The 24,347-nt window shown below is 34.4% G+C and overlaps 1 protein-coding gene across 2 annotated transcripts in view; it reads right to left on the bottom strand.

The window, feature by feature from the left end:
* Window positions 1-24,347, bottom strand: part of FMN1 (formin 1) — a 139,693-nt gene that overhangs the window by 99,798 nt on the left and 15,548 nt on the right. For both annotated transcript variants that reach the window (XM_026849131.1, XM_026849130.1), the window contains one exon: window positions 14,811-14,872. In XM_026849131.1, coding sequence (XP_026704932.1) covers window positions 14,811-14,872 — 62 coding nt within the window. The remainder of the gene's footprint in view (window positions 1-14,810; window positions 14,873-24,347) is intronic.

A 24,347-nucleotide genomic window follows, 5' to 3' on the forward strand; every position in this document is an offset into this window, starting at 1 on the left:
TTTTTTTTTTTTTTTTTTTTTTTTTTTTTTAAATAGTATTTTGGCCATCAGAGTACTGTGTATAGAAAAGAGAAGAAAAACAAGTATTTCACAGACAGCCCTCTGACTTTTTGGTTTTGTTCATTCTAAGTAATTTCATCTTCAGTTTTTGGAAGAGCTCACATTTTTTATTCTTGTATTGTGTTGACAAAGAATAAAAGTCCTTTTTTGTTAAATCTCTGTCCTTGAAAAAACACATTTGTTTTAAATTTTAACAACAATCATGAGATTTAGCAAAGGATTTCTCAATGAAAAAAAAAAAAAGAAACGTGCCAATTTACATAAAAATCAAAATTCCTCTCTAACAAATACCTCAACAAATATAATCAGTTACATATGGTGTATCAACATTTTCAACGGTACTCAGTAAGGATTATTCTTAAATCTCATAGTAAAAAAGCTAAATGATTGACCATTTTCAAACCTTCCCAGAATTCTAAATATTTGATAGGCTACGTATACAGAGCCCAATTCTGTTTCTAATTTAAAAATATTAAATACATAGTTTTATAAAGAAAATGTAGCAAAAGTAGTTGGGAGAAAATTTGACCATAGCGGGTATACAGAACATTAGTTTTTTTATATTTTTTTTAATATTTAGTTATTTTAAAATTATTGGCATTTGGGTAGTTGAGAAAAAAATACAGCCTAACATCCAGTAATTTTGGAGTAAAATATTATTGGTATAGCACATAATTAAAATATACTCAGTTACACTGCACAATACAGATTTTTTTAAAAAATATCATGTGTATGATTACTTATATATAGGACTACAGAAGGCTTAAAATTCACATAATTCATTAAGCATTAACTCACTTCAAGTTTGATCAGTAAAATATTTACTGTGAAAATATATATCATGTTCGATATGTTATGAAATAGAACTTCTGATTCAACACCACCTGCAATTACTTGTAAAGACTGATTTGCGATTCTTTGTTTCTACAAGGATATGTTATGAGAAGGTACTCAATCTCAGGGTGGTACTACACTTAAGTTAAACCTATAAACAGACACCAAGCATGTAGCTATTTGCTTACACATAAACAAAATATTATTATTCCAACAACTAAATTGAACAATTTTTCAACAATGTAATTAAATTGCATTTTGATATGTCAAATGTCATTAAACATCCAAACCCCAAGCAGATCTTTAATAGCTTAACTATTTAAAATAGAATAGTAAAAATCTGTATTTATGAAAAGGAAAACTAGATGATCAAGTTGTACATCCTATATTAAGAATTTTAATAATTATTTGAGGATATCAGTTATATTTACAATGGCTCAGAATGCATCTTCCATAATAACTTCCTTCCTTAACAGCCATACGTAACAGATGGATTGCTATATTTAAACAATGCATATTCATAGAATAAGTGAAGTTGTTAAAAGCTCTGCTTCATTATAAAATACATATTACTGAGAGCTTACAGAAGTTGTTACAGAAGCATAATAGAAGACAGAAAGCTTGATGCAGTTAACATGTTCTGCCTTTATAAGACCTGTATTATACTATATGAAGGTTTGACCAATGTAAAAAAGGATTGTCAGTATAACTGCACAAGTCATGTAAATTATCTACCAGAAAGAACAAAGTAATGCCATCAACCTGGAAATTTGAACTCATTCATGATTTTTTCCTTCCTATGCCACCAATCCAGATGGATATAAAATACAATAAGACCTTGTATTTCTAGGCTTGTATAAAGCGAAAGAGATGATAAAGTTTTACTACTTCTTCCCTCTCTCACCTTTTTGATTGTACTGAAATAATTGGTATGATACACTTCGTTTCATCTTTTTCCTTGTCCTGTCTGGAAAAAATACCATCTAACCAAAATCAGCTTCAAAAAAGCAAACAGGTAAATGAACAACCGAATGAATGTACAAGAAAGTAATACATCCAATACAAGGCAACTTAAGGAAAAAATATTTTTGAGAAATGCACTATGTTTTGTACTCCATCTGCTGTTATTTCTGGTATTTTCTTATTCTTAGGAAAACTTCAAACACAGCAAACTGCACTTTTCCAAACACAGAAAATCAATGAGAAAGGTATTAACATAATAATATCTACTCTCTCTACTGCAAAAATATTCCAATATATAGTGAGTGTTTAAATTAACATATTCTTATATTTTTGTGTATGTTTATACGTCTCAATTATTCTTCCAATTCATTGTTCCAGTTTCAGTCAAAACTATTCTTGGTGTAGCCAGTAAAATGTTCTTCATGCCACTTCAGAGTTAGTTTGCATTTATAGCACATTTTGAATACTTCTTTTCTATAGACTCAGTTCTATATACAAAATTAAGAAACATTTATTAACATCTCACTCTCCTCCCTCTGTATAGTATGTCAGTTGTATTACCCCTTTGCTTTGCTCCCTGAAATCATTTCCTAGCAATTCCCAGCACTGGTCTTCTCTTCATCTTTCCTATTTCATCTTCTATGCATATTCAAGTGTATAGTACATGGGAAACGTCTCACTGAAATGACTATATTTCATTACAGGCTTGCTGTCACACTTCACTTTTATTATATTACTATAAAATTCTTCTTCTCCTAAATTAAATCACATTCTTCAGCAATTTGATTCTTTATATATGTTTTCTTGTCTTTGCTTCTTCCTCTTTACCATTTTCCAGGACCCAGGATCAATTAATAGCCAGGCTACCACCCTTCCAATTGCAATTCCAATTCCAGCCTGTGTGACTGTCTCCAACAAGAAGTGCCTATCAAAAGATCTGAAAGCTTCTGACCAGTGCATTTGTACATATCAAGTCTAGTGGCTCTATAAAGAAAAAAAAAAAAAAAAAAAAAAAAAAAAAAAAAAAAAAAAAAAAAAGAAATAGCTGTTCATTGGTTTTTATTAAAAAAATAGTACCAAAAGTACTGGAATTTATTAAGTAAGTCTGCTGACAAAAGAATACAGCAAAAGTGGGAAGTGAATCAGCTCATTCTTTCAACTAGCGCTAAGCTTTCAGGGGCCATGTAAGTATACAGGTAATAAACACACCTCCAACTTTTGTCACTATAGGAAGATTATGAATAGCCATGCAAAGCAGATCTATAACACAAGTACTCTGTAGCTGCTTTCTGACTAGAACCATGTATTTCAAGGCACTATTCTGTACAGAATACAAACACTCCTTGCATTATGGACTGCACACAGTCCTATATTCTTCTAAACTTCAGCATTTCCTCCTGCAGCTGTTTGCAGACCTTCGATTCTCTCTCAATGTTCTGTCCTCTTTTTTATGCTCCTCACAGAGTGATTTCCAGGTTACCTTAGAGTTTGCTTTCCTCACCCCGATTGCCTTATGTCTGCTCTATAAATATTTATGTAAAATTACATTCAACTAGGTTTTGTTTCCTGCACATATATGTATCCTCCCCTCAGTCCTTTCCCTGTTAATAACTACCATGCAACCATTTCAGATTTCACAAATCAACTCACCTGGAGAATTCTGTAATACAATACATAGCTCACAACAGCTCATCTCAAGTCTTTGCTTTTCTACAGCTGTCCTATTTACATGTATCTTTACTTAGATGAACATTCTTATTAAGAGTAAAACCCTCCAGTTCTCTGTAACTTCTAATCAAACACACAGAAACTTTGATGTGTCCTTGAGATTTCTTGGCAATCTCTCAAAATTCTGCAAACATCATGTATCTCAATATATGGAAAAATACCTCTAATAATGTTCATTGTACTTCACAGCATACTCCACAGTTATGGATCCTCAACTTTAGCAACTGCTAAGTGCTGTATTCCACTGTGGCATCTCTGCACCCACAGAGACACCTCACCGGAATCTAAGTATTTCTTGAATCTGATATATAAATATACAGATGTATAGATATATAGATAAAGCAAAAAATTATTAATGCCTCAAATTCACTAACTTCTTGTCACATGCACATTTGCTGAGCAATGTCATCCCTTGAGATAGATTATAACACCTTTTAAAAACTAAATTATTACTTATTAAAACCAATTGATAACAACATGTGTTTAAAAGGGTGAAGTTCAGGTTATTAATAAATACATATTAAGTGGATAATTTAGCATTCTATATAGATTTTATAATTTTGGTAGGTAACTTACAAAATTCCCGCCAATACTAAAGTTTAAAAGAATAAAACCATGAATATATTCAGCCGACAAAAACCAATATAAGCCTGCACATATCTCTGGTAACAGTGAGAAGGGAATACCACACCCACTAGAATTTTGCAAGTAGTGTACAAGAGGCTACGTAACATCTGTGCCAAGCCATGCAGAAAGGCAGCAATCCTTGCAGAAAGTGACCATGTGTTGATTCTTCCTAAATGTAAACTGGTTTATGCTATGAAAATAAAACACACAGTTTGTAAAAAAGGGGTAGCTAGCTAAATTGAGACCTATGCATAAATTTCAAGGCAAACTGATACATTCATGGACAATTTAATTGGTAAAATCTCTACATATTGTTAAACCCTCTTACACATTTAAATTCAGCAGAACAGAATGAGGTAATTCAGCATGCAACACATCAATACATGTAAATGTGATATATTGCATACAACTTCTCTGAGGGCAAGCTAATTAAAGAATGAAACCACACCATACGTTAAAAATTCATTTCAAACTTCTGTTGAACTAGGACCATGAACAATTAACATTCAGAATCCAAAGATGATAATAAGAACAGCCTTTCTTATCACAAACATTGTACTTTCCTATTCTGGACTTCCCTGTTCTTAGGACAGCCTATGTTACCACGTCTGTATAGATACAAAAATACTAACACCTATACTTTCTAGCAGTGTTCACAAGATTATATCCAAGGAGAAAACCCACAAATTATTGCTATTCAAATATTTTAAAATATAGTATATAAAAATATAGACTGGCATTTAAAATTCTATTTTAGTTAATCACCTTTTTTTTAAATGATTAATCTACTTTAAAGAAGTTACAGTATTTCTCATTTGCCAGGGAACTTATACGGATCATTACTTTTACTGATACATTTAATGATTTGGCATGTAAATCGTGAAAACAATGCAAAAAATGGCTGAAAACAAGTTGAAGATGAAGTTTCAGTGACAAAAACTACAGAGGCAGTATGGATTCAATAAGAAAACTGATTGTAGTAGAGAGCAAGTTGTCTCTGATCTTGGGAGAATGTTTTTGGACACCTAACAGCTTTTTTATTACTGTGGCTGATTAAAATGAAAAGCCTTACTACTAAAATGTTCTTTTTGATGAGTTTTTTTGCCATGAACTATAGACCTTGCAGTCCAGTGGGATACAAATCCTTTGATCCTGTGCAGTCACATAAATTCAAAGTCGTAAAACAACATTGAATTTGATTTTATTAGTGTGGCTGATGTTGCCAGAATTGTAATGCAACCTTGTTTTTCTTCTCTTTTCTTCTTTGCCTTTTAGGGAGGGGGTGGAGAAGAAAGGAGAGTTTACTGTCAACATTGCTTCACAGTATAAAAGAACTAATTTCTTTGGCAACCAGACTGCAAGATTAAGCCATTATAACAAAGCTAAGGAAAGTAATGATATATATCACATTCTGCTAAGTTGCAGCAAAAGCAAAAGTCAAAGCAAAAAGCAGTATAATTATGGAACTTCCAGTAACATGGAAAACAGTAAGCAAAGATAGTTATAAATCTATAGAAGGATAAGGGGCAACAATGAATACTACTTTTCAATAGGAAATATTCAGCCAAATAGTGCTATGAGTTTGCTATGAGAATAAAATAAAGCAACTCTACCCTTTGAGAAACTGAAGATTTTCATTCTGTATGAACATAATTTTTGTCTAAAAATTCTAAGAACACCTACACTGGGGAAATGACTAGCCTCTTCACCAATATGTAGACAGTTCACACGTTCAATGAAAACAACTAAAAGATTTTGAGGCGTAGCAAGCCATTCACTTCCTTGCTACAGAGGGGAATAAAATATCAGGGCCTTTTTGACACCAGGTATTGAAATAACAACAGAGGTTCAGTATTACTTTAGGGAACATAGTCACCTAACAGCATAATTCTCTGATGCTTACAATTATCACATTCCTTACATGTTATAGAGAGGGATCTCAACACGTCAAAGCAAATGGATTGCTTGGTCAAATGGTTCTTCCTTCAACATAAAATCTACTACAAAAATACTACCTCTATCTCTATATCAAAGGAAATTAAGGTAGAGGTTAATTTCACATTCTGCTTCACATTCAGAAAACAACAGTTTTCATTGGTACACACTTTCTGTGGAAGGATTAAAGAAAATAATCCATCCCTTTCTTGAAAACGTTACTAAATATTTTTTCATACTGACAGTGTAATACTTGCCTCAGTTACAATGATTAAAGACAAAATTCAAACTGTAGATATCCTTGTCAAGGCAAAGTACATGAGGAGATCCTACATACACAAGGTTATCTTTCATGACTTGTATTTCAGTTTAACTAGGAAGCTTCCAATTCTGAAGATAATATCATAAACTTTAGTGGTAAACCAGAAGACAGTCTTTAAATATTCACCAATCAGGTAAGTTTTAGAAGAAAACCCAACACTGTGTTTGTAACTTGTAGTCTTTTTAACACTGTAGAGATGTTTATGCTACACTTAGCAGGTAAATATACCAGTACACTTATCTAAGATACAGCTTATAAACTTCAGAGATTCTACCTGGATAAACAGAAGTATAACGTCAATCATGGAAATGAGTCTGTAATTATGTAAAAGACATACTTACTTTAAACTAACGTATATTATGTGCTAATTATGCATCATCACATTATACTAGACATTTCCATTACAGACGTTGAAGAAAATACTGCACACACAAAAGTGTGTTAAGAAAATGCAACCTCAGCCAGCTACTCAAAAGGGAAAACTAAAAGTGTGGTTGCCAGAGCAACCTTAATTTTCTCCCTTTCCCGCAGTGTTTCCATGTAGCACAGCTATGCAGAAACTTTCTCTTCAACATATCCGGTATCTCATTCAGTGAACATGATGGTAGTTGTTCCACACAATAATTAAAAACTGTATCATGAAAAAGCTGCAAGCTTTTAAGACTTCTGCATTATGTGTTCTGAAATTGAGAGGTATGTAACGAACAGAGCATGGAACCTCAGGAAGAGACACAACAATATTACATAGTAAAGGCATGCTGACCTGGAAAAGCAGATTCTGTACTTGCTCAAACTGCAAAGTTCCTGCAGCATGAGTCATAAGTCATTTTAGTCAGTGTTTCTCAAGTAGTAATCAATGATATACCTTATTTTCTAAGCAACTATCTCGAGATCCAATTTATAGTTGCAAGGTAAGTTAAAAATTAACTGTGATATGAACATATATGCAAACATAAGCATCCCAAAAATTTGTTACACCTTAGGTCTCTAGGTCTCTGTGCATAAAATATGAATAATATTAATGCATGCCTATCTGAATAGATATTGCAAAATCCAATATATCCATATGAAACATCCTGACAAATTAAAACATGTGACACTGTAAAATCCATAATGAAAGTACCTATATTCAGTTTTCTGTCTTAACTTCCAGACTACTTCTATCCCCCTCCAGCTTGCCAGTCTCATCCTAGTATCTCTACCCACTATTTTCTACATAAAGCTCCATCTCTCACATCTCCATACATCCTTTCAGCTCTTGTAGTCTGCTTCAAACTCCAGTGGCTTTTCTTTCCCATTGCCTCATCATCCAAAAGGGGTTCAGGAGATAGGCTCCTAGCTTTCAGTTTCAAAGCATCCTTGGAAAGGTGATCGCCACCTAACCAAGAGTACTTGCGGCACCAATTAACCAGGGGAACTTACTTTTGCTCCAGTGTTATTTTATAACAGCTTTGGTGGCTTCAGTATCTTTGGTGGCTTTGTGGAAATGGCACATTAAAACCATGGTCAGCACCAGAAGATGCAGTAAGTACAGTTTGCAAAGTCAGAAGCTGCTAAAATCTGAAGTCTTTACAGAATATGAGAAAAAATAGTTTTGTTTCAAGACAGAAAACTGTAGGAGATAGATTGTTGAGACTTGGATTTGGGCATCACAATATATGTTTTACTTATAAGTGGACAATTTCCCCCAGAATATGTATCCTAGAACGAATGCAGTTTTAACTTTCAATTTTGGATAGATTTTCCTTCTATCAGCAAAACATTCATCCTTGCTAAATTTGTCTGTGTTCTAAAACAGGAATATTAGAGCCAGAATTTTAAACTACAGAAAATTACGTATTTTGAAATGGCTTATAATTATTAGATTCAAACAAACATCTGGTGTAGTAAATCTCAAAAAGCAGATAATTTTGGCAAGTAGGCACACGGTACATGTTTTCAAAATCAAAATGGTAAGATAACATTGATACTACTTAATTTTTGTGGCCTTTATACTCTCATGATCACATTTCACTTCATTTCTCTTGTAGACAATTGTTTCCTATGTTACAGAGGTCTTCCAAATCTGTCAAAATGAAATGTCATCATGTTCACAGTATGTACTCTACTTTATTCTCCTGAGTGCATACCATATTTACTCAAAGTGACAGGATAAATTATCTCACAAACTATGATAAATGCAGGGGTTTAGAATGATTTTTTTTAGAAGAGTTTCACTTTAGCCCTAATTAAGCAGAGTGTTTTGTAATGTTTCAAAATTTGAGCAGGAGCTGTCTTGCTGAAGTTTTAAGGCTATAAATTATCTTGTTGATCTCTATGCACATTTTAACTATATAATACCATTTCCATGTTGATGTGCTGAAACAAGGGTAGATATTTTCACTGTATTCAATATATGAAATATGGTCTGTGGTAACTTCTTAAATAAATAGGAGAATCCTTGAATCAACACATTGAATTGATAGTGTTTCGCAGCTGACATGAAGTCTAAGCATTTCAAGTTCTTACAGTGAAATTGTATTGATGAAAATAATAGATGGGAAATATAAGACATGGCAAGTAGCAGTGAAAAAAACCCCAACACAACAAAGAGTCTTTCTGGATATTCAAAGCAGCTGATAAGAAAACAATCACAATGTAAACATAGTATTAAAGGAAAATGAGGATGAAAAGCACCCATTGCATCCAAAATATGGAAAATAGGCAGTCAGTTGAAGAGAAAGGGGAGAATTTTGCTTAATGTAAGTATCAGAGCCCAACAGAAATATGTAAAACTTCATCATGAATTTGATTATACAATATGACATGAATATAGGCATTATAATGTGCAAGTTTTTAAAACATAATTAAGTACCGAACTGGGAAATATATATCTTCATATGCCATGAAGAATCATTCCAAGCTTTCTTTCTGAATGAAGATGCAATTGCCAACAAGTAGTTCTAAAGAGATTAAAACACTTCTTGGTTGCTCTTTGTGTTCAACCTGTAGGAAGTTATTGCGGTACTGTTCCTGTCCTTTGCTATCATTCTCTAGTCTGCTACTCCACTGTGTCTAGCACTGGCCATGCAAATATTTCATTACAGAGTGATTTTTCTCCTGCTGGGATTTTTCTATTTCAGGGAATACTCACTTTAAAGATTATCTTGCTCCCACTGTCTGGGAGTCTTGAGAGTACTGAAATTGATATTTTAATACAATTAGAGATTTCAGTCTCTTCTTTCTCAATCTCTACATTTTCACTGTCTTGCACTGCAGAGACACTCCACACTGGACTTCCTTCATGAGGACAAAGTAGCCCAGAGATTCATAAAGATACGCTGTAAACACACATTGGTGAAACTGTGTTTAGCAGCTAAGCACAGAAGACAAACATTTCAAGTTAGGCAAGAGTAGTATCAATAATTAACCACAAACTGGGAGACCTTCATCAGTAACACCACATGGAAATGTTGAAAAGCCTGAACAGCTCATTAGGAAAGACTGACTAATAAAACCTTGCTGACCTTGGCTGCTCCTTTGAGCTGCGACTCCACTTCACCAGACAGAAGCATACATGATACAGATTTTCTTCTAGTAGTGCATGCTAGGATGTGAAAATCTAGTGAAGAACACACAAAGCAGCTAGCCACCTTAAGGATGCATTTCATCTTGCAAAGGTTAAAACCAACAATCAGCATCCTGAAGCAAAATTTTATTACCCAAAGTCAGAGTATTACCCACTTCTTAAAAGTTCTTTTGTTAAGTATGTGGCATATCAAAGCTTTCAACACTATTTGTCATTGGCTCCCATATTTTAGTGGTAGATTTCAAACCATAGTGACTTCAGACAAATTGTAAAATCCCTATTCTATGCAAGAATTCACACACAAAACTGATGGGGGTGACGACTAAAAATTTATGTTTTACAAAAAATTTAAATTTACTTTTTCCAGAAAGAAATGATAGAGATCCCTACCTAAGAGCATCCAGGTCAGAAATTTTTCAATTCAGTCTGTTCAAAAAAATTCCACTTTTTTGTAATAGACTATCTATAAAAGAAGATTTAGACATATTCAAATATTTAAAAATGTTTTGATTTAGTGTTAAAGCATCTAATTTCTGATGTTCTTTCTGAAACTGAAATGAAATTTCACCTTTATATACAAGCAAAAGACATTTTAAGTTGTCAAAATAAAAGTGAAATCACCCATTTCTATAAAAGATTTTTTGATAACCATTCTGGCATACAACAGCTTTCAACACTATTCACCATTGCCTTCCACAGCTGAATTACAAATTCCAAAATGTAACAAGGAGAAACAGCATGTTTCGTTATACTCATAATTAAAGAGCAATGGAAGCGGAAAACAAAAGGGAAAGTGAAAAGGCAAAGGGCCAGGAAACCACTTGTGAAGCATGAGAGATCTAAAAACAGATTTGTAAAAGAATTAAAAGGTTTCCACATAGGTAAAGCTTCATTACTTCACTCAGTAACTCAGAAAATATCTTTATGCCTTTGTGGTCTCACTACAAAATAAAAATGGATAATTTTGAAATTATCAGACAATTTTGACTGGTGCTATGACTTCCCTTTTTCACATTCCTTTTTCTTCCGCATTTTTCAACGTTTTTCTGTGTTAATTTGAAGCACTGGCCTTTAATCTCAATTTATGATATGAAATTGTTTTCAAAGCTAAGCAAGTTCTTCTGTGAAAAGGAAATGGCTTTCTAACCACTTCTATATTTCAGCTCTTGAAACCTTCATAAAAATGCAAAAATGGAAACATTACTAAGGAGATCACAAAGGTCACTACAAACACCCAAGGTCACTATGAACACCCCAGTGATACATTCTTCTTTAAATGAGGCCAGACTGTTCTTTCATGATGTCATGGGGCAGTTATACACCAACTGCATTACCATACAGTTTTTCTGAAGTTTCTATAATGTGTTCCTAACTGTGTTAGATGCAGCTACAGGTATTTCTAAAATTTGCAGTGAGATACTTCAAGAGATGTAGAAATATTGTTTTATTGTATAGTATTTATTGTATAATTTACAAGCTATCTATAGTTTATATTTTACTGTTATCAAATATCTATTATTTCTTACAGAGTATATTCTATAATGTGCGTCATATAATATATGGTGGTAATATTATTAAAACCTGTAATTAATGGCTATAGATACTTAATCTCAGTTTGGGAACATGTAAAAGATGTAGTGACTTGGTGGAAGCCTAGTAACCTGTATCAGAGATAAAGATCCATGCTTAGGGCGCAGAGTTATAGAACAGTTTAGGACTCTGATTCCATCTTCCAAGAGCAGTATCAAACTTCCATGTAACTGAAGATGAAGAGATATTTGGTACTCTTGTACTAAAGGGTACCAAAGGAGAAGGAGAAATTATGGAAAAAAACTTAGCTTTTTTAAATAATTTTATCAAATGAATTTACAGAAGGAAAAAAAAAAAAAAAGGTATGCTGAACCCTTGTGCAGCTGTGTGTTGGATTAAGTACTGCAATCAGGATATTGTCTTCAGGTTAATTCCCTCCTTTCAGAAGTCAGTAGTCCATTCACAGTATTTCGATTTAATGTTAAGTTGTTGTCATCTACTTAGTTGGTTATTAGATACTGTAGACTTGGTTCTGTAGGGAAAATTTAAGGTGATGACAGCTGCTACCTATCTATTGAGCAACTTCAATTCTAGTTCCATAATATGCAAGCTAATTTCTGTCCTAAAACTAGGACTGTGCCAGATGCACAAATAGTGGGCAGGATGTTACCACCAGACATGGTCTCACAGTTTAGAAGGAAGTATGAAATTTGCACACATATAGAGAAGCTGTGACATGCTTTTGGAGCTGTGACATGCTTTGGGAGCTTCTTCTGAAGGACTTAGCTGACATCTAGTGGCAGGAGCAAGAAAAATAAAAAATTCAACACTAGAGAACAGAAACCATTTAATGTCTTAAAAATACATAATTCTTTTTTTTTTTTTTTTTTTAAATAATAGATGAAAAATTAAAGAAATGCTTTGAACACACCAACTAGTAAATGTAGTCAAAAGTAAATAGGTAAAAACTAAATATTATCTCTGCTATATTACCCTTTTTAAAGATTGTCCTCATGTGGATGATTTAGTTGAATTATGTGCATTAATGAACCCATTAAGAGATGTTATGAGTTATTCTGACTGTTATGTAATATGATATATGGTACAGATTCATCAATAAATGACTTGGTGCAATAAATGTAAATTAAATTAATATGCATACTACATGACTAGAACTGATTTCAAGTGACATCAAAAAAAGGAACAAAGGTTCAAGAGGCAGTGGCAGTAGAAGCAACAAGGAAGACGCAAAGAAGACGCTCAGACTTGCCAAAAAACCCCAAATCAAAACAAAAAACACCATACAGGAAGAAGGCATTACCCTTACACTCTGTATTTCTCATATGTGTTTTGTAAGCACCCACTGCTGGTCACTGCTGGAGAAAGGATATTTGCTTTCAATTAGCCTTTGGTAAAGGAAGTCTTAATGTCCTTTAATATTGTAAAATGAAAAATCACATTATATCTCAGGAATCATCCGTCTGAACTCTGTGCAAGGTCTTCAGTACCTTATGAGTAACTCCAACATGGAAATCAAAAAATCTTGTTTGAATTACACCTTGAATACAATAAAAGGCCTATAAAACATGCATATCACCTTCTCTGGTTTGCCTTTGGAACTACATAGTGTAAGATAAAACAGTACCAAACATGAAAATAATTGCCAAATGCAGGCAACATAAGGAAACATCATCTGTAGGACACTGCTACTAAGAGTGCATAAGTCTTCTACTAATCATGGAGAGCAAATATTTGCATTTTAGCTCATTTCTGATTATATTTACATACATATATAAAATGGTGAGATTTCATGGTGTTGAAAATTACATCACAATTTAATTTTTCTGAAAACAACCCTCTCACAATTTCCTTACTACTGAACAAGATAACATTATAAACGCAATTAATCATTAAGACATGATGGTATGTGAGAAAAATGATCCAGATATACAAAAGTAGTAATCTGGTTTAAAAGAGAATGTTTATACCATTCAAAGTTATAAGCAGCAAATAAATGAATCTACTCTTCCACTGTCTTTCAGATGTACTCTTATAGAAAGCAGAATGTGCAAGATGAATATTCTTTTAATGAAAGATGAAATTGGAGAGATGTGTGATTTTTCATGGATGCCTGCCAGTACCTGTCTCCTCTGCCTCTACTGTTTCCAGGGTTGCTAGATGTGCACAAACACATTTTTCTCTCTCACCAAGACTACGTATTCCCTGAAATACCCTCTCAAAATGAATAAATCCCCCTTGCATCCATCTACTTTTCCTGTGTGGGAGAGTTACACTATTGTTTGTAAGACTTATTATTAACAATATTTATTGTACATTACTGTTATATTTACTTTAGCGTTAGCTTGTATTTCCCTGTGCTGAATTTTAAGAGATGCTGCACACACCAGAGACTCTGCCTGTCCTGTCCACCCCACAAGCTGCTACCATCATTCTACCTGTCTACTCAAAGATCTCACTGAGCTTTCTCAGCTTCATAGGTTTTATAAACATTATGTCCTGGCTTTTGTGCATACACAAAGACATAAATACATGTTCTATGTATTAGAACACAGTGCAGCTATTTTAAGAATATATCACAACTGGTGATAAAAGGAAGATGCTGTGAATTTTTCTTTAAACTAGGACAGTTTAACAAATTCACTTTAAGTTACACTGCCATTTAAGTTCCTCCTTTTATGAGACAAACACATTGTAATGTTTCACTTTCCTTAACAGAGTCAATCACGCCAATGGAAAGTGATTTTTAATATTAAACTTTGTTATTTCCAGTTTTGACAATTAGACAGTTTACACTTACAAAACCAGACATCAATAAAGAGTGTTCAATACAGATTTCCAGAGAGATTCACAAATGGAATTACCATGCTTAGTTCTCAGTCTAAAATTACAGAAGTATGTTTAACTGAGAGACAGTGAATAGTTAAATGCCAGTGCCTTAATAAGCAAATGTAAAAGTACTGCACTGCTGAGTTAGAGGGGAGAATTTACGAGCACAACAATAAGAAAAACTACAAAGGCAAAACATGTAAAACTGGTTTTTGCCATCATATATGAGTACATGCATGGATTTTAACTAAATTAATTTTAACTGAGCTGGCAGTCAACTGAAAACTTTTAGAAAGAAACAAATTCTTAACATTTGATGGAAAGTATATGTCTGCGCTACTTAAATCTGCAAAATGCACTAGAGTCAGGGAAAGAAAAATCATTACAAAAGTATACCTTTAACGTTTCAATTTCTTCTTTGTGCTCCCTCTTTAAATGCAAAATGGCAGCTTGGTACTCTAAAAATAAAAAAATAGTACATTCCATTAGTCAGAGAACACAATGTGCATCTTCAGCATAGTGTATTTCAGACACCACTGGGTCCAGAATGCAGATGTAGGCTCTCAAATAAAAGACCTTTTACAATGGTGATGGAAAAGAAAATTCGAACACAGTAATTAGCATTATTTTCTAAGGCCACATGACCAGATTTTCCATGGTGTTTCTAAGAGCAGAGGATAAAGCAATGAGGTCTTCCATGCCGAGAGGGGAAAATGGAGGGAAGATACATCAGGCTGAAAGAACAAAAGGAAACTTTAGATTTGCTCAGCTTTGCAGATAAATGTAGAGCTAATAGGATATTATGACATACACATGCATGCATACACACACACATGAATTCTAAAAAAAACATGCATTAAATACAGTGATTTAAACTGAGCTGTAAACATACAATCACTATATACAGGCAAATTGGATAAAAGAACAATCACAAATACAAATGAAGACCTGGAAAAGTACCTAACAGCAAGAGATAGAAAGAATTCTTTGTCTTAATTCTATCAGATGAAGATTAATTACAGGATTTAAGTATCTTCATAGGGTAGCATTTAGTGAGAATATAACAAAATCCAAAGCTATAATAAAACTGAAAGCTTGAAACTTAAAGCCAGAGAAATTTAAATCATCAAGGTAAAAATTAGAGGAGGCTGGGCACTGATTACACAGGTTTAATGATAGCTGTAATGTTAAGGTGTAGATTTACTAAATGGACCTCTAGAAACTGGGTCTCATACTATGTTCTCCCTCAATCCATACCATGCCTACATTTGGCCAGGGGAAGAAAGAGAAGACCTTTCATTACAGTTGTGTAAAGATTTGAGAAAAGCTTGTCTTCTGTAAAACACTGGCCAAGAAGCTACAGACCTCCTAAAAAGCAACTGGAGTTCATTCTTAGATCATCAAAGTCCCACTTCTATCTGCTTCCAAATCAAAATTCATCCAGAGGCGTATTTCCAGTTCCCTGGCTTGGTTTCTGCTTCCTTAACTAAAAAAGGAATCAAATCCTAATTTAAACAAGGATTGAAAATAGTCCAAAACCTTTACATTTTACTGTCAGTGTTCTCTACACTAAGGGCTTTGTATAGTCCCTGGAACAGCAGAACCAAAAAAACAGCATTAGAACATCAAAGCATGGAGCAAATCACCAGATCAGTAAAATATTCCAATGCTTAGGTGATTTCTTCTTTTTTATTTTCTCTTCTTCTTTTCTTTATTGTCTTGAGAGCACATGAAGGAAAGAGGAAAGGAAAGATAACCTGATCATCACCCTGAAATCCGTATCACATGGAAGCTTTTAATGCAAAGATATTTTTTTCAAATGCAGGTGAAGCTATATGCAAGCAGCTGAATTGATATACAAAATCAAAAGGGAAAAGGATCGATATTTTACAAGACACAAAATAAAAAATTTGGGTGATTCCAACTAGCAATGGTATCACCTAAACTCCTCCTTCCTTTTTAACAGGCTTCTACTTAGAGCTTTCCAGCATGAAAAAATTGTCTGACTGCTCTGCTGGAATCACAACTGGTTAAGTCTATGGACTTTTAGATTTTTCTGCTGTTAATTCCTTTGACTGGTTGATATTCCCTCTGGACACAGGCTCTGCTTATCCATTCACCTAAAGAGGACATAAAAAACCAGCTGCTTCAAGTCCCCAGAAAAAGTTGTGATTCTTCTGGGCTCAGCTGGTTAAGTACTCACTTGGCTTGCAGGGCAGGAGAACATCCTGACAAAGTTTAACTCTTTAAGGTCACATGATGAGTGAAACAAACAACAGGCTTTGAAAATGCTGCTATCACTTCTTAATTTGGCTAACAGAGGGATACAGATCTATCTTAACATAAGATCTACTTTTATGTGGAAGTGCTCAATGCTCAACATTCTTTGGGATTTGGGTAAGAGTCATAGTTCACCTGTGCTGACATAGACCTGCACTGGCACCAAGAGCTCATTTTTCATCAAATCTACCCATTCCCAATTCTGTTGGTTATGTTCTTATCCTAGCACAAATGTTTATGCAGTCAGAGAATGATGGAAGAGTCTCCATGGATGAAGCCTAATATCAGCATAAAAAGTTAAAGAATTTTTTAAAAATTAAGTATACGTCATTTTTGTGACAGATGTTTTGCAAGACATCATCATTTTAAGTTACTTAAATTGGCACGTGTTTTTCATTACTCATCTTAGCTGAAATGTCCAAAATAAGTTCTAGCCATTGCTTTGTTTTTAGCTCCTTCTAAAGGAGAGCTCCTTCTAAAGAGAGTAGCAATTCTTTTATGGTTTACTTATTCTTTAAAAATATGCTTAGAAAGTACTAGATTATAAGAATGAATAAACCTAATTCATCACTTAAAATACAGCTAATTCATTACTTAATTCATTACTTAATATATACCTAATTCATTACTTAAAATACTGCATAAAAGTGTATCATGAATTTATATATTGTAACATATTTAACACATTGTCTACTATACAATAAATTGACATTCTACAGCATAAGCTTCTTCCATTTCTTTCTAACATTATATTTCTTTTTTAACTAGAAGAAACTATCTGTTGGATAGAAGCTAACACCTGGCAAACTGACAAAGTACCTTTCTGATTCTTCTCAGACAAACATTTATTTTTACATGCAAGATATTATAACAAAAAAGAAATCACATCATAATTATGGTTTTGTATAATGTAAAATAACTCATGTCCATTTATCATATTTTTTGTGAAGCCACCTTAATTTGGTATAATTCTACATGGATATTTAACACACTAGATTGCACATGAAAACATCAAAGAATTTAACTAGAAAGAACAATCTCATCATATAATTCCAAAAATCTGTTTCTGAACATACTGGCAACAGAATAATAAAGTTTAATTATGCAATAGTGTTGGGATGCTGCTTAGAATGTAAAATCACAACAGGAAATAAACAATAATGACATGTTAATGGAAAGAACTGTACTGCAAACAAAATATAGGTCAGGATTTATACACTGCAGAGTTCTTAAATTCCATTTAACACACAAAACAGATTTATCCAGACTACAGAAACAATCCAGAAATACTGTAAATTATCAGAGTGATTTGTCCAGGTTACAAATTAATTATGCCAGAGCGTGTAGCCCACCTGATTCTCACATAATCATCGTAACTCCTTATTAGTTAAGACACATGAACATAAGTGGATCGTTCTCAGAGCCAGCTGAGATACAAGGTTAAATGACCTCCCACTTCATGGTGCTGCAATACCTTAATGACCTTCAAGACCAACATGGAAGTAAATCACAGAACCACAGCAGAGCTGAGTCTGGAAGGGCCCTCTGGAGGTCCTCTGGTCCAAACCCCCTAGAGCTGGTTGCCCAGGATCATGTCCAGACAGCCTTTGAATGCTCCCACAAAACTTTATCCTCCTCATCCTTTCTCAAGTGCTCAGCCACCCTAACAGTGAGAAAGTGTTTCCTGATGTTTAGCCAGACTATTCTGTGTTTCAGTGTGTGCTCACACTGGTCCTGCCACTGCACACCACTGGAAAGAGCCTGGCTCCCTCTTCCTTACACCCTACTTTATAGATCGAAGCTGATCATGTGTCACAAGGTGACTCTTTAATGTATTCCATGCCAGCACATCCCCTAAGTTTGTGTAATGTCAGGGGGGTTGTTTTTTCTGAGGTTTTAAAGTCTTTCATTATCCTGGATAACAGAAGGCTGATTATACAAGCATCCTCTTGTACTTGCCTAGTCTCCAAACAGCCAGCTGGGAAGACAGTGGCTGCAGGGCATAAATAAGTCAGCTATCCCTAATGCAGATATTAGTCTGAAGGGCATTTGAAACAGATACAAATCAGATGGCAAGTGCTCCTATCCCGAAAAATGACCACAAGCAAATTAGGATTTTAATACTGAGAAAACAATTTAAAATGTTAGTCATTTACATAAGGCAAACAAGCAAAAAAGTAAACAATCTCACTGCATAGATTCAGCTCCAACAAGCTCTAACTCTTAATTTTCCTTTACTATTTCTAATTTACTACTTTTGCCTTTGTTTTGAGAGAACTCCATCCCAAGAAAAATGTAGTAAATGATGGAATTTGTTGCCCATTCAGGCATACTCTTTACTAATGCAACCTGATGCTTCCTTCAGTCAATAATTATTATAATCCACTGCAGCTAAAGCAAACTTTCATAAAACTGGATGTCTTTTCTCAGATAGTGAGATAAAGCAGATATACATTATAAAGTCTTAAATAAACACAAATATTTATAACATCTTCTGGTGGTTAGTACTGTATTTTAAAATACCATGTTAGTGGAAAAAATGTTTCACTATTTTGTTAAAATAATGTGAAAGTTGCCAAAGTACACAGGAATCTGGATAGAGGCCTCGGTAAAAACCAAAAATATTCAGTGACATGACAGTACAAGGTTTCCTTTTTCTTGTTGGAAAAATAAATCAGTTAGCAATTGTGAAACTTAAATGTTCATTTACTCCCATGTTTTGCCGTAGTCAGCAGATAAGACAGGTATCTATTGCAGTCTTGCTAATCATATGGATTTATCAGATAGACCAGAATTCTACTTGGACCTCATTATCATAAGAACAATATGAATGATAAAATGACCCTTCCCTCCACCACCACTACCACTGTTCTGCACTTTCATCCTTTACATTCATACTTTCTGCCTCTAGGACTTGCCATACGTATTTTGCATCCAATGCACAACTTAGACCAACATTAAACCATGAAGATCCTCTCTTCACATAGAGGCAAGACAAAGAGATGCCTATGGTCTAGGTCAAATCACTTTTCCAAGTTCTGAGTTCTATCCACATCACTATGAGGGGAATAGTTATTGACCAGTGAAGGTACCTGGGGGTTATCCAGTCAATCAGATTTTACAGGAAAGCTGCACTAATGCATAATAGGGGAAAAAATAGCTACGTAAGTAAAAGAAAATACCTAGTTTGAAAAGATAAGCTCATTGTAGACCATGAAAGCAGCAGAATGCTGGATAAAGGAACTGAAATTCTTACCAGAAACTGAGTTGGTTTCCAGAAGGCACTCCAAAGTGCAGTGAATTAATCAAAAGCATCTTACTTTAGGATTACCCATGTCACACATTCCTAATTTACAGAGGTTTGGGGGGCACAATGCAAAGTCTGGTTTTGCTCCTATTTCTACAGGCTCCTGAAAAGGTAAACCGAGAACTGTCACAGTGCAGAGCAGTGCAGCTGTGAAATAAAAATAATTCAGTTTTGTAGTGAATAAAACTATATCTCTGTTGAGACAAGCCAGAAGCCTATCCTGTCTCAGCAGCCAAAAATCAAGTGACATGCAAAATATTAAAAACTGGCAAAAAGGTAGTAGTACTTTTCCAGTACACTCTTCCAGCAACCTGATTTGCAATTCAGAAACTTTCTAAACCAGAGAAGCTGTCTGCGTGTTTAATAGTTTGCAAGTGGATTCCTCTTCCGTGAGTGTGCATTGCTGATTTCAAAACTCCTGCAAGCAGACAACATCCTGCAGCAAAAAATTAACTGCACATTAGGTAAAGGCCCTTTTGTTTACTTTAAATCTGCACCTGTTAGGGTCATTTAATGTCTCAAATTCCTGTGCTGGAAGAAGCAGTGAACAACTGTTCACTGTTTACTCATTTGCTGTTTCTTATGATTTTAGAGATCATATGCATTGACTGATTCTTCTTCAGTGGAAAGAATATGAGGAAAGCCTATGTAGACTAATAAGGAATGTGTTCCATACTGTTGATCAAAGTTGCCGTCATTCCCTGAACCTTTTATAGTACTACTGTACCCTCTCTGAATTGACAAAACTACAGGTTCCCATGCAATTCAAAATGTGGACGTTTATACAATGGCATCATGGTGATCTAGAATATTTTTTCTTCTATTTCTTTCCTGATGCTTCAGTTGCTTTCTGATCACTACCAAGCACTGAGCTGACATTTCCCAAGATCTATTTTAACATCAAGGTCTTACTTAAAGAATAACGATCAGATCAGAGTTCATTACTTTGTATAAGCCTTTAGGATTTTTTTTCTCAAGTGCACATTTTAATAGTTCTGTACTTTGGATTTCCTTTGCCACTTTATTGCACAGTCCCACAATCTTAGGGGGTTTTTTACCTTTTAATTTTCATGAAAAAAAATTGCATTCTAATGAGAGAATGCTAAATTTGCATTCAGGTCTTATCTTCACTACTCTTACTAACTTTTTATCAGCTACAAACTTCCTGACCTCGAGTCTCACCTTTCCAGTTCACTTATGAATATGTGCAGAGTGTTGAGTTGCAAAGTGTTTGTACCCTCAGCAAGTCTGCTGAAGAGACAAAACTGGGAAGAGTGGCTCATAAACTGGAGGGTCTTGCTGCCATTCAGAAAGACCTTGACAGGCTGGAGAAACAAGAACCTCATGAAGTTCAACAAGGGGAAGTGCAAAGTCCTGCACTTGCAGAGGAACAACCAAAGGACCAGGACATGCTGGGGGTTAATTGGCTCAAAAGCAGCTTTACAGAAAGGACCTGGGGGACACCAAGCTGCACATGAGCCAGCAATGAGCCCTTGCAGCAAAAAAGGCCAACGGTGTCCCGTGCCGCATTAGGAGAAGCATTGCCAGCAGGTCGAGGGAGTTGATCCTTCCTCTCTACTCAGCACTGGTGAGGGCACAACGGGAGTGCTGTGACCAGGGCTGGGCTCCCCAGTACAAGAGTGATATGCAGCTCTTGTAAATAGCTCCATGTACGAATTCCAATATTCACTGTACATTAAATGTTATCTCTTGTAAAAATGTAATTGTTCTTTTTTGCATTGTTTGTTTGAAACATTATTCTCTACTATAGATAAATATCATTATGATTAGCATAAGAACATTGGGAATAATTCCCATACCAAGTAAATATATTATACATTCCTGTGACAAGAAAATAGATCTTTGATTTCTTGAAAATCTGAAGGACACTGAGAAAATGTAAAATTAGCCACTGGGTGGCAGTTTTGTACTCCATTAATAACCTTTTTTTTTCTGAAGTCAAACTAAAATTCTCCAATTTATGGATACAGATATACTGTTCTTTTATTCTGGCTTTGAACTTGTTACCTTATTACTTTTTCATCTAGATTTTTATTTCAACTCTTTTTTTTTTTTGTCTTTTTCCTAATGATTAGCTTGTTAAATTTTATTTGATAGTAACATATACATTTGAGATTTCCTTCAACTGTATGTTTTTAGAAGGTGCTTGGGAAAGAAAACCCATGATTTCTGGAGTGATCAACTAGACTAATAACGTGATCCCATTCTGCCACCCATAGATATAGCCAACATTACAAAGTATCATAACTGTACTTCCAGTCATGCTATATTTGGTTCTGCCTGTTCACAACTGCAGGAAAAAATAATTATAATTAGTATTTTATCTGATTTTAAACAAGTATTTTAGAATTGAACATTGCAAAGACAAAACCAGTGCAAACCTGATAACATTCTTCCTTAGCTAACTTCTAAATTTGGTATCAGTCTGCTTCATGATTTTAAAGTATGCTGGCAATATGAATCATATAAAGATAGCATTGACTAAAACAATATCAATATATGAGGAAAAGAAACTTGGATCTTAAAGCAAGATTTTTCTTATAATATTTTCTTTATCATAAGGTACTACAACATTTGAAATGCTCCAGTTAAAGCATGGAATTACCATCTACAACAAAGTAATGGGTTGCAAGGAAATGAGACTGTGTTCTAACTGAATACCAACTGCAAGGAGGAAGCAACTTTTGTGTCCTGTAACTGCATCAAAAATAGTATGTAAACAGATGAGAGAATTATTGTGGAAGCACAATGGAAAAGCTGAAGAAGCAAAACCAAACAATTAAAAATGGGTGAATAATTTAGATGGATGAGATGAACAAAGGGCTTAAAATGCTCTAAGAAGGCAGAAGTGGAATTTGGCACTGAATCACAGACATCAACTGTGTGAAAAGAACAGAGTATCACATATTGTGAAACACTGGACAAATATCAACAGCCGTTTATCCATCAGTCTGCTGGAGCAAGAGTGTACAAATACACTAAAGAACATTAGGGGTGTACAGGTATGATAGCAGAAGGTTTTATTCACATTCTTTTGAATAAGAATTTAAAAACAAAAGTACCCAGAACCCAGAAATTTCACAGATACCAAAACTTACTGGGGAAAAGGGTAACAGTTTTTATTAGTTACTGCATTTTAAAACTACAAGTTTTAAGCTTTAACAGAATCATCTGAAACAAAGGAAGTTCTAAAATTGGACTAATTTTTACAGCACTATTGTCTAAAATTTTGGCCCTCAAAGCTAATCTTGAAAATAAAATGTATACCACAGAACTGTTCAAATCTAGCCTTAATAATCTTAAAACCCAAGTATCTAAAATAGCACCATATTCTAGTATTATTAGGCCCTTGACATTTGAATATAAATTAGTCCATCTCTATTTACTGGCCAAGCTGTTTAGCTTTATCATTCATCCTGACCTTCTAAGATAAATACGGTCTTCAGGCAACACACTCATAAATTCTGTTGGCCTGTTTGGATCTATGGTTTCTACAGAGAAAGCTGAGCTAGGATATCAAGGTGTTAAGAATATTGAATGGAGGGTTTAGTTTGAGCTGGCTTCTTTAAAAGACCCAGAATTCCCAAATGATTACACCTCTAATCTCTAGTTACAAATTCAGAAGACCTTCAAAATCTGAACTGTGTATCTGTATGACCAGTAAACATTATTTACTGTGCTCAAGAAGTTGTGTAGGCCAGAATTCATTCACCTCAGAACCCCAGCTTTTTAGGACAGAGATGAGTGGTGTGATTTTCTTTTTCCATGCCATGAACAATTTTCAGATGTTGTTTACTTATTTGTTCCGTTGGAAAGGAGATAAAAAATGGGAGAATTTTACGGGATGGGCCAACATAATAGCTTGCTCATTTGCCCAGTCTCCAAGCAGGCAGTAAATCATCACTGGTCTGTAACTCTTAATACCTAAGTGTTTCTAGGACCTCCATATCACCACCAAAGTCCTGTAAGGACTGCTTCGAGTGAGGGAAATGGAAAATGCTAACTTATAATAAATTGTCAGGGAGAGATAAGTCAGTCAGACCAGAGTCTTGAGAAGTCCAATTAATGACAGTTTATACAGACATCATAACTTTCTTACCCTAAGATCATTAATGGCATGAGCAGGGAAATTCTAACAAATTCCAATATAAGTTGCTTTAATTAATGCAAAAATGTCTGAACACTGTCTTATTTCCTAAGAAATATTCATGCAGCGGTAACAAACATGAGTGGACTCGCATTATGAAACTTCAAAGGGAACAGGACAGGGCTTCAAAGTCCTTTGGATTTATTTCTTCTAATATAATGCCCACTTGAATCATCAT

Source organism: Athene cunicularia (genome assembly GCF_003259725.1).
Source record: "Athene cunicularia isolate RWA chromosome 5 unlocalized genomic scaffold, athCun1 chr5_part1, whole genome shotgun sequence".
NCBI lineage: Eukaryota > Metazoa > Chordata > Aves > Strigiformes > Strigidae > Athene > Athene cunicularia.